Source organism: Mesoplodon bidens (assembly GCF_964165515.1).
Source record: "Mesoplodon bidens genome assembly, chromosome: 7".
Classification (NCBI taxonomy): Eukaryota; Metazoa; Chordata; class Mammalia; order Artiodactyla; family Ziphiidae; genus Mesoplodon; species Mesoplodon bidens.
The window spans coordinates 74919301-74931766 of record NC_138164.1 but is presented as its reverse complement, the minus strand read 5'-3'; the positions used below and the strand labels follow the sequence as shown (position 1 = coordinate 74931766).

Genomic DNA, 12466 nt, shown 5'->3' with positions numbered 1-12466 from the left:
AAAGCTTTGCATCGGTGTTAGGGGTGGGGGTAGGAAGGAGGAGGTAGAGGGAGGCTTTAGGTAACGGTTGTGACGGGGGCGTTTGCTTGGGGGTGGGATGAGTTGCTGAGGGTGGGCGGGAGAAGGGGGACGCTAGTACACAAAAAACAACTTCCGGCTCAAATTTCCAAGGCTTTCTGAGAGGAACCTTTGGAGGTGGGGGAAACGACAAGTCCAAAAGGACTAGGGGTGTGTGTGTGTGTGTGTGTGTGTGTGTGTGTGTGTGTGTCCAAGGGGGCAGCGAGGGTGTCCACTCTATGTCTGAGTACCAGTCTCCACATCTTGGTGGGTCTTTCGGAGCGGGGCAGGCCGGGCTGAGGCTGCTGGGGGACGCCTCCTAGATCCTAGCCCAGGACATCCTGCACTGCGGCATCCACAGCAACAGGCTCGCCCCCAGACAAAGGGGCCGGCGCGGCGGGGCGGACTCGCGCAGCCGGGGAGCGCGCTCTCGGCGCAGGGGGTCCTGGCGGCCGGAGGGCGCAGCGCAGACCCCGCGAGGGCCGAGTCCGCGGCGCTCGGGAGACCCGGCACCGGGGCGCATACCCCGCCCGGCCTGGCGCGGCGCCGGCGCCGGGCTTCCATTCAGTCTTTGACCCTCCGTCCCCACCCTGCCCCACCCCGCCCCCCTCAGGCCGCACCACTGTAACCGCTGTCCCGGCGGCCGCCGCTGCTTGTCGGGCTGGCGGGCGGAGAGCGCGGCGCGGCGGGGCCGGCGGCATGGCTGTGTCCTGGAGGAGCTGGCTGGCCAACGAAGGGGTTAAACACCTCTGCCTGGTAGGATGGCGGGCGAGGCTCTCCCAGCGTTTTGTCTCTGGGACAGCGATTTTGATTCATTCTCTGAGCGAGCGCGGGTGGGAAGCTGGAAGTTTTGCCTCTAACTCAAACATTCTCAACTAACAAAAACTTTCTGCCAGGAATACCTGGAGATAATAACCATCCGCTTCCTCCCTTCCTCCAAGTGCTGGGCAAGTTTCCTACACTTTTGATGGGAGAGCGGATGTGGAGGAAGGGAGAAGTGATCGCTGTTAGTGAACGCAGCTTCTTCCTTAACCATTTAAACATCTCCCCCCTCCCTTTTGCTCTTTTTCCACATTGCTTCTGTTGGTTTTATTTTATACAGCAAAGTCCTATTTTTCATTATGTATTGTTCATACAATTGATATTTTTGAAGTTTAACAACATGCAACGCCCGGGACGTGGTGATGTCGCTCATTTCTTAGTCTCATTTTGTCCTGCAAGGGGATATCTGTGATCTTTAGAAGACCTGTTTGCATCCCAGATGCTTAATCTCAGGTGTGCAGAGGCTGAGTGAGGTCAGATAGGTTTTCCTCTGGGTGGTTTTCAGCTTGCTGGTCAATTGAGAATGCTCTCCAAAGCCTTTCCTATTCTGATGTTTTTTTATGACTTTAAAACTCATATTATTTAACATGGATTGCAATAGTTATGGCTTAAGAATTTTATGATATGTTTAGAAAGTGAAGTAAGACTAGGAAAGACCATCTTCTGATTCAGGCCTTTAGGAATGTCTACCATGCACTCACACAGCTGGGTCAATTCCCTGAGAAATACTGAAGAAGTTGAAGCCCTCAAGGATCAGATACTTTGTTGGAAAATAAGGCTTGCTAATGTGAAGGCAATTTAAGAACGCCAGACTGAAGAGGCTCAATAAAAGTTTGTTGAATAAAACTGAATGATAATGAACTTTTGTTCGGAATTGCCCTGCATAGAACCCTTTTCCAAACGTCTGACTATCATAGACAAATAAAATTTCAAAAAGCAAAAACTAAATGGAAACCAACACAGACTATGCAAATTTTACTGCTAGTAAGGACAATTGTTTAAATAAAAAACAAACAAATAAACAAAAATACCATTGCTGTGCTCATTAAAGAAAATTTACTTTTAACACAAAAATAACTGTAAGAAATACTGATTACCTTCAGCTTCTACAGAAACTCATTACATTTCCTACCCCCTCTCTTTCTCCCTCTCTCTCTCTCCCCTCTCTGATTATTTTTCATGATTTTATCCTCAGATCTATTCTGTAAGATAGGTAGGCCCATTCTTGACTTCATCCTAATTTTATACACGAGGAATTTGAAGCACATGGACAGTAACAAATTTGCCCAAGGTCTCGGAGGCATTAAGTAGTAGATTCCCAGAAGCCAATACCCATGCTCCTCCTCTACACCATTTTGTCATTGTTGAACTAGAATTTCCCTGTGTTCTGAGCTGTAAAACTTTAGACCCCAAATGGAGCCATGGTTGGCAACTCCCCCCAATAATCTGAGGTGTGTAGGAATTTACCAATGTGCTGCTAAGACAGTACACATTCTCAAAGGACAGGCTTGTCTATTATTTATATTATATGTCTTTTTATTGTGTGGCATTTCCTGAATGCAGCCATTAACAGAATAATTCCTGGATGTTTGCGTTATTTTATTGTTCTTAAAGTTTTAAATAGAAGTGTCCCAGGAGGCCAAAAAAATGATCTTAACACCTGCTTGCATGTTTCTGGTTGCATCCTCAAACAGCTTTGAAATGCTAAGGAAATAAGATTGGACTACTTCCCTAGTCTCACTTCACTTTCTAAACATATCATAAAAATCTTAAGCCGTAACTATTGCAACCCATGTTAAATAATGAGTTTTAGAGTCATAAAAAACATCAGAATAGGAAAGGCTTTGGAGAGCATTATAACTTGCATTTAATTTGTTAGAGAGGAGATTGAAACCCTTTTCTCAGCTCTTTGAGCTCACCAGCCTCCCCATCAACTCACACCCCTGGGCCATTGCACAGCCTGATAGCCTATATTTATATATTTTTTCATGAGTTTATTTGATTAATGTCTATTTCTCTATAAAATGTAAACTCCCCAAAGGCAGGTACATTTTTGTTTCTGCTCATTCTTATTTCCCTGGGCTTGAAACATGAGTAGGTTCTCAGTAATTATTTTAAGTGAAAGAAATGAAAGCCGGGAGGAGAGTAAACTTCCCAAGTTCTCTTCCAATAGTGCTTTTTTGCAATGACTAATTGAGGTTCCATTGAAAGTACTGTGTCCAATGAATGTACTTGAAGTGTCCATTCATCAGGTAATGTTTATTTTTAAATTTTTTCTCTCCCCCTTCATATGATTTAGCTTATCTGGCTGTCCCTGAATGTCCTGCTTTTCTGGAAAACCTTCCTGCTGTATAACCAAGGGCCAGAGTATCACTACCTCCACCAGATGTTGGGGGTAAGTGGGACTTGGTTGACCTGTGGAATGGCTTTAATGTGGGCAGATGATGCTACAAAGCTTGGTCAGTTTTTACATTCATTAAAGAAACACTGGGAGGGTTGTTGATTTCAGAAACATTTGTTACTCTCTAAAGTGGTCAAGTTTTCATGATTTATCATTTACACCGGTCCAAGTTAAAACGACTGACTGTTTTAAGAGCCAAAGATAGTATCTTCTAAAGTGAACTGTTGGTCTAGTAGTATCTGAGAAAAGTGCTACTCCTTGCCAGCTGCAAAGTGTCCTGAGGTCTCCTTCACTTGGGGGACCAACGCATGACAGGATTTTAGTTTTTACTAATCAAGACTTCAGCCCGCCCAGCAACTTACAGAGAAGGTCTGCACTGTTTCCTTTTACTGTCAGTTCTCACAAAGTATGTGTCTACGGCGGTTATTCACTTCTGGGCATTTCTCAGCTGCTTGCCCTAGGTTAATGGCTGCTTATGGTTCCATTGCTCTGGTCTAATAGGAGAACGATATTGTGCCAAACTTTGCTCTGATTTATCTCAGGTCGATATTTTTCTTTTCTCCATTCCATGATGTTTCTGTTCTTATTCTTCCTCTCCTTCCCCTTCCTACTTGTCTCCTGAACAACAGGCAGTGGCACTGAGGGCATCTTACTTTGTACAATACAAGGAGACAGCTTTTTCTAAGCAAAAGCAAAAAATATAAAACATATTGAAAAATCTTAGGGCATCTGAAAAAGCAGATTTTGTTATTCCTTTTCATTGGGGAAGAAAATACATTCTAAATAGGAGATGCATTTTTTTTCATGGTTTAATGACTATTTAAAATTCTGATTAGTTCAGATAAACTTAGTGGAAACAGCCTTCCATTTTCTGCTTTACAGTTATAGATCTCATTTATCTTTAAACCTCAGCTCCTATAGTAGTGCTTGGCACATATTAAGATTGCAATAAATTGAGGCTGAATTAATTGATTTATATTTCATTTTAAACAGTAAGATACTATCTTCAATATCTGTTGTTCACACAGTTGATATTTTTAAAGTTTAACAACTGTTGTTTTAAAGAATTTTTTTAGAGCTGTTTAAAGTTCAGAGTAAAATTGAGGGGAAGGCACAGAGATTTCCCATATGTTCTCCTATCCCCACACATGCATAACCTCTCCCATTATCAACCTCCCACATCAGAGTGATACATTTGTTACAATTTGATGACCTACATTGACACATCATAATCACCCAACATCTGTATTTTCAGCTGATGGATTGATAAAAATAGTCTCAAAGATTAAACTCATTTTATTGCAGATTCCTAAATCTGAACATTTCTTTCTTTTGTCCAACCAACCTGACATCCAGCCATCCAGAAAACTGTCATGAAACCTTTACTTTTCAAATGGGCACATAGAGAGTAACACCTCCCCTTTGCCCTCAGGTTGCTTACAATCTAATGGAAACTCCAACAACTAATTCAATAAACAAGTTAAGAAAAAATTTTCTCTAAGGAACACAGGAAGGTTTACTGGCCTATCATGTTACTTTGTTTCCTAAAAATTCCCCCTTAGGTATAAATTAGCAAACACGAGGTTTTTCAGTGGGAGCTATATTTGACCTATTATATAACTTATGAACAACTTGGAGAAAACTCTTGAGAGTTACGATGGTAAAATTTGCCATTAAAAAATGGTAAATCTTGATCAGGACATAGTTGTAATAATATAAAATCTAAGCCTAGACAACTTGGAACGTCATAATTGAACTTTGGATTTCAGCTCTATGACATTGTATAGCTAAAATGATAACTTATTTAAAAATTTATTATGTTGGAAACCAACAAGTTAATTTTTTATGAGTTTGGATGCTGTGTAACAGCTTCAAATTTATTTTGGTGACAAGTCAGATATGAAGAATACACACACACACACACACACACACATATATAACCCAACTAATTAAAAAAATAAATGTTTCACCTCTCTCTACCTCATCCCACTTCAGTGGTTTTGTTTGAATAATATGACAGGCTAGTGAGGTTCAATGGTGAGGCCTACAGAATAGCTGGCACATAGTAGGGGCTCAATAAATATTAATCAGTTGAATGAAGACAAAAATGATAAAAGGACTCAATGGAAGGCTATGAGTAAAAAATGCAAGAGTCAGACTGAAGGAGAGAAAGGTCGTTGTAAATTAGTTCTCATGGAAACATAAGAATGATCATAGTGAGTTGACCCTTAACCCATCAAGTCAGGAGTCAACATTTTATGAAGAGTCATAGTGGAAAGGAATAGCTTTTCTTCTTGGCATCATGGCGAAGGAAGAAAGATGACTTACAAAGTCTCACTTTTCAGTAATCACCTATCTGAATTTTCTAGTCATTAATTTATCTACACCATTTGCAATAGATATCATCTGTACATTTACTGAAAAAGGAACTCTATCTATAGTTTGACTATTTGTTTAATGAAGGAGTATTTAATTTTATTTGTCCTTGGCTTATCTTTTCTAATCTTTTGATGTTTGTGGCATTGTTGCATAGTATAAGAATTTGCAGGCATTTTTCAAATTGCAAAGAAATACAGTATAACGATGGATATAATTAATTTTAAAATAAATATTGCAGGCTCCCATGTTTTCATGTTTAATAACTATTTAATATGAACTTAATGCCTTAGAGCAGTTTTTCTTAGAGCCTACCAAACACTCACAAGAACGTGGTCCCACTATGATAGAACTGTAGAAATCCTGAAAAGGACATAGGTACTCTGATATTATAAGTCCCTTTTAGGTAAATTTTAAGTTCATAAAAATTATGATGGTATTTCTGGAAATGAATTTGATTGCTACCACTTTAAAACACAAATGGAACCAGTACTTCCATTTGTTGAACTTTTTTTTTTTTTTTTTGCGGTACTCGGTCTTCTCACTGTTGTGGCCTCTCCCGTTGCGGAGCACAGGCTCCGGACGCGCAGGCTCAGTGGCCATGGCTCACAGGCCCAGCCGCTCCGCGGCATGTGGGATCTTCCCGGACTGGGGCACGAACCCGTGTCCCTTGTATCGACAGGCGGACTCTCAACCACTGCACCACCAGGGAGGCCCTGTTGAACATTTTGATAATAGCCTTTAGTCTAAGGTTGCTGTTATTCATCTGTAAAATGTAAGGTAATAATAAAGTTGTACTAGTATTATAGGAATAAAGGGTCCACAGGATATAGCTCATTTGCAGGAAGACATAGACATTCAGAAGCAGTAAATTCTTTGAAATGGTCCGAAATCTCTGCTTTCTATTGAAAGATGATTTATTCAACTGTTTATTTATACTGATGATATACTAGTCACTTTACAAATGCTGTGTTTGAGCTAGGAAACTATTCTTCCCATTTGTACCTGGGGAAGTATAGGCTGAGGAATCTGAATGAATGACTTGATCAGGTTCCTTTGGGTGGTCAGTGTCAAAGCTAGGATTTGAATGCAGTGCTCTTTGGCCTTTTGCTTTTTCCTCATGCTACACAGATTTTCTAATTCACTGGCCCATCTAAATCACTACACAGATTTTCCACTTCACTGGCCCATCTCAGATATTTATGTCACTGGTTAGTATTACTCTTTATCAGTGCTACCCAATAGATATATAATGTGAGTCATATGTAATTTAAAATTTTCCAGTAGTAATTCAAAAAAGTAAGAAGCCAGTGGCATTTAACTTTAACAATATATTTTATTTAAAATAATATATCCAAAGTACTGTAATAGATTGAAGCATTCAACATGTGGTTAGTATTTTTTAAAACTATCACTGAGATATTTTACATTATTTTTGCCTGTTCTTGAAATATAGTGTATATTTTACACTTATGTACATCACAATTCAGTCACTAAATTTTCATCAGAAATACTTGACCTGTGCTTAAATTTCATAAAATTTTACAGATGAAAAAATGGATTCACATACCCAAGTTGTTCCAAACATATTTAAAGATTTTCCTATAACACAAATGAATATCAGCTTTTAAATTTGAATTAAGGGACTTACCTGGCAGTCCAGTGATTAAGACTTCATCTTCCAATACAAGGGGTGTGGGTTCAATCCCTGGTCAGGGAGCTAAGATACCACATGCCTGGCAGCCAAAACACCAAAGCATAAAACAGAAGCAATATTGTAACAAATTCAATGAAGACTTTAAAAATCATTCATATGAAAAAAACCTTCAAAAAATTTTAAATTAATGAAATCAATGAACCTAAAAACTCAGTTCTTTTGTGGCCCTAGATACATTTCACATGCTCAATAGCCATGTGTGGTTAGTGGGTACCATTTTGGACAGTGTATGTGTTGGCTGTGGTGGGGGGAGATTTTCCTACCTTCATGGCCAAATGCATTTATCGTTTTGCTTTAAGGCAAGCAGCTAGTCACCAATCAGCCCAATAAAAAGACATCAGCATATGGGTAGTCCTCTTGTTTCCGCTCTCCTGAACAGGACCTAATATTGGGTAGGAAGTTGTGCACTCTAGTTATTGGCATATAACTATAAAAATATCTCTGACTTCTCCCTAATCTTCCTAGCTTTCTGGGGTGGGAGCATTTGAGAATGAAGGTAAAATTCAGAACTGGAGTATCCATTTTTATTACTAGTAGCCTTGATGACTGTTCTCAGACCAAAATTAAGGGTTAAGGGAAAAGAAGATCTTAAATGATGGAAGATAAAATAATATTGGGATTTAATATGTCTTAGTAGTAGTTTTCATCAGAATTGTTTTTTCCCAGACTAGGCTGACCCAGGCCTGGAGGCAACATGGTCACGGCTGGTTTATGCCTGAGTTAATGTGCTAATCAGACTGTGCACTTCCTAGGAGATGTTTAATTATGACATGCTGTGAATATTGGAATCTTAAAATTAGCTAAGAGGGGAAAAAAAAAGTCTTTTGAGGAAAGCCAAAACAAACACCCAAACAAACAAACCAAAAAATAACTTTCCTCACCTTCCCATAACGATGTTTTAAACAAAGGACTCCATTGATTACTTAAGTTGAAATCTGTCTTGATTTATTTATTTTCAAAGAATGGAAAATGTATTTAGTACTTTAATAGCAAATACTAATGTGTTGTGACAGACTCTGAGAAATTCAGTTTCCTAAATTTTTGGAAATGTTGGGGCAATTTAACTCAGGATACTATCTATAGAAGCCTTCATATTCATGTTCACCTATTTCTGAGTTCTATTTCTGACATTTTAACAATTAAAGGATATAATTTAATTGATATAAACATTTTAATTTGCAAAGAGAATGCATTTTATGGTACCAGATTCAATTAGTCTTTGCTTTATATATTTTTCCCCAAAGCTAACATTTGGGGAAAAAAAACCTAGTTTTTCTCACGGTGCCATGATGAGAATTTATTTTTTTTTTTTGCTTCATCTCACATTTATTATTTTAGATCTGCTACATGGTCATGAAGATCTTTTCTTTCTTGTTTTTAAACTCTTATTGAGATACCTATGTTGATTGGTATCTCAATAAGAAGTTGTGAAGAAGAAAGTTGTGAGCATTGAGGTTTTTCTAATCTTACAATGATGATCTTTCTTTGGTCAATCATTATGCTTCAAGTGATTTAGAAACATTAACAATTTACCCTCTCAAGAGTCCTAAGACTTGTATCATAATTAACATTTTTCAGAGACAGAAGTCTGATGTCATGTGAGTTACTTAAGGTTGGAGATTGGAGTCTCTGGACAAACAGACCTAGGATTTTAAGTCACCGTTGGTTTTACAGCTGGCCTAGGCAGCTTTAATTCTGCTGAGAAGGAATATATGCCTCCTGTATGCCTCCTGTCATTTTCAGAAAAGGCTTGATCATTAACTCTTTCCTTCTGTTGCACAGAATATTGTGGTTTCACTTCAGAGGATGCTTTTAAATAAGTCGGTTTTGTTTGTTTATTTGTGTTTATTCTTAACATTCTGCTATTGAAAACAATTTACTTCTTGTTTATGACAGGTGAAGTGAGTTACATTACATTGATGCAATCATTATGTACTTAATCCATTTACAATAGAGACTCATATAATTTTACACTTGAAAGAGAGCTTTGTAATCTTTACTTAGATTTCTTCCTCATTTTCCCAAATAGAAAAATGAGGTTGAAGAGATTTGCTCATTATTACTCACTCAATTAGTGGCTTGGTCACTATCCTGGTTCATTGCTCCTCTCAGTCCAATATTCAGCCTGTTATAATTAACAACTCTATAGATATATGCAAGACACATTAAATGCCATGCTCTGTAGAACACTAATTTTTCATATTATGTGAAATGATATTTAAAGATGTTTAGCAACTCAAGAAGTTATGAAAAATTATTGATTTACACCCAAGATAACATATATTTCCAGTATTACAGTTGTTTTTGACAAATTGTTAAGGATTATGAGATTGATTTTTATTTAATTTTTTTCTGATTCCATGATGTTTGGCAGAATTTTAGCACAATGATTAACCTCTTTGTTATATTCACCTAAATACCCAATGTATAATTCTCTTTTATCAATACCATCCAAAATAGCATAGAATTGGAATTTGGAATTAATTTCTGAGATTTTCAAATCTACTTCCTTCATTTCCTTATTAATATTATCAATAGCAGATTGCATTCATTGAGGACTAAGTGCCAGGTATTACTCCAAGAGCTTTGCTTGGATTAATTTATTTAATCTTTTCATCCATCCTATGGAGTAGATATTTTTAATTCTTAATTTTCCAGCTAAGAAATTGAATTAAAGTAGCTCTGTAACTTGCTAGTGAGTGACAGAGCCAGATCTCTAGCCCAAACATCCTGATTCTAGAACTTGTACCCTTAACCATTGGGCTCTTCTGCCTCTAGGCAACATTAGTATTACTGTAGGCTGAACCATATGGAATTGTCATTTTGATAGAACAAAAATAATCCAAGGGCTTCCCTGGTGGCTCAGTGGTTGAGAGTCCGCCTGCCGATGCAGGGGACATGGGTTCGTGCCCCGGTCCGGGAAGATCCCACATGCCGCAGAGCGGCTGGGCCCATGAGCCATGGCCGCTGAGCCTGCACGTCCGGAGCCTGTGCTCCGCAACGGGGGGAGAGGCCACAACAGTGAGAGGCCCGCGTACTGCAAAAAAAAAAAAAAAAAAAAAAAAAAAAAGAAAGAATAATAACAATAATCCAATATCAGCCATTGATGTGATTCAACATAATAACAACTATAACCATTTGTTAATCACATATTATGTACCAGACACAGTTAGCTCTTTGCTCTTTTATAATCTCATTTAATCCTTACATATTTAATTTAATCCTTATAATAACCCTGGAGGATAAGAATGATCACTTTACAGAATTGAGAAACAGATTCTGAGTGGTTAGGTAACTTCCCCCAGGTCACACAACTAACAACTGGAGAAGCCCAATTTGAGCCCACATTTGTCTCATACTAAGACCACACCCTCAATCACGCTGCTCCTCCAGGGAGACAGACCCTCCTCTGAGACACAGAGGGTTAGAGCCTGGAATTTTCTACTCTTATCCAAGGTTCTTATGCATCCCACCACATTGGCTCTGGGTAAGACTGTTTGTATGTATGTTTGTGTGTTTTTTTATTAATAAGTAAAAATATAGTGTATAGATTATTCTTAAACCTGAAGCAGACTTATATACCTCATCCTAACTGATTCCTACTGCATTAATTTGCTCAGGCTGCCATAACAAAGACCACAGACTGGGTGGCTTTAACAACAGAAATTTATTTCCTCATAATCCTGAAGCCTATATGCTTTTTCCTAGGGATCACCCAGCCTGAGGGAATGAAGTTTGTAGAACTGCAGAATGTTATAGGCACCTTAGGTATTGTTCTAGTTCATTTATCTCATTCGATAGACAGATTTAGTATTGGGAAATGCCTTCTTTATGGACTCAGTGCAAAGTTGAATGTGGACAGTAGGTCTTCAAACTCTAGTCAGTGTTTCTAGTTCATTATGCTAAGCATTGTGTTGATCATAGAATTGACTTTAAAAATGCCTAGGTAATTCTGTGGAGGAAAATCAATCATCCTTAATTCCTTATTGACAATGCCATAAGCTTTGGAGCTATATGTATATGAGTTTGAACCCTGGCTTAGGCATTTATCTCCCTTTATGATTTTGGCAAATTACTTCTCTGAGACTACGTTTAACTCACCTTCCTCTTAGGTTAGTTGTGAAGATTTCCTGAGAAAATGCAAGTGAAATGTTTAGCACTTGGTGCATATGTGCTTAGCAAAAGATAACATTACTATAAATATTAAGTAATATTAATTAGCATTAATGGTATTAATACTATTAATAGTAAATAGTAATAGAAATTATTTATGCTTATCAATAAAAATATTAAAAGAAATTCAGAGAAATATAAAGATGGAAGGAATTTGCTGAGCATATGGCAGATGGCATTAAGACAGAGAGACTTTTCCTTTCCTTTGATTGACCTCTGGCTGCCCCCCAATCCTGTGAACAAAGGAAGCCTATCAGTTGCTGTTTGTAATTGGCACAAAATTTGTAGCAACTTGGTTATGATTGCTGAGTGGAATTTTATCTTGAGGTAGAATGCATTTTATTCAGAAAAGCTTGTATTAATCTTCATTGAATTTTGGAGTCTTCAGCAGATAAACAGGGAAGTAATGCCTATTTCACAAGATTACTGTGAACCTTAAAGAAAATTAAAAGAAATAACCTCAATAATAGCTAGAGCCAACATTCACTGAAATGTTCTCATGGGCCAGACATGATAAATTCTTTATACATTCAGTGTCAGAGTCCTGACTAGTCTACAAGGTAGGTTCTATTACAAAAGAGGAAGCTAAAGCACAGAAATTATAAATAATTTGCTCATGGATTAAAGTACCTTGCACAAAGCCTATTATGTAATGAGTTCCAAAAATACCAGCTTTCCTCTTTCCTTCCCTTTTCTCTCATCCTTCATATTCATATACAGCAATTCACTTAACTGTTCTGTACTCCCATTAAAACATGATGAAATGATCCCACTTATCTCAGAGTGTTGTACTGAAGATTAGGTATGACTTAAGAGGCAACTACTTTGAAGAACTGAAAGCATCATAGATGTAAAAAATAATGGTTATTATTACGTATTGTTTCTGTCTCCTATTCATTCCTCCAGCTTTTAAGGCTCCA

At 38.1% G+C, this 12466-nt stretch overlaps 1 protein-coding gene across 4 annotated transcripts in view; it reads left to right on the top strand.

Moving 5' to 3' along the window:
• Window positions 1-311: 311 nt before the first annotated feature.
• The window catches only part of NOX4 (NADPH oxidase 4), a 135788-nt gene continuing 123633 nt past the window's right edge, over window positions 312-12466 (top strand). The window contains exons 1-2 of one of the 4 annotated variants that reach the window (XM_081241474.1): window positions 312-813; window positions 3179-3274. In XM_081241474.1, the coding sequence (XP_081097600.1) occupies window positions 757-813; window positions 3179-3274 (153 nt within the window). In that variant the 5' untranslated portion in view covers window positions 312-756. Of the gene's footprint in view, window positions 814-3178; window positions 3275-12466 lie in introns of those variants that run through there. The other 3 variants (XM_081241473.1, XM_081241475.1, XM_081241476.1) reach the window with 3 other exon arrangements.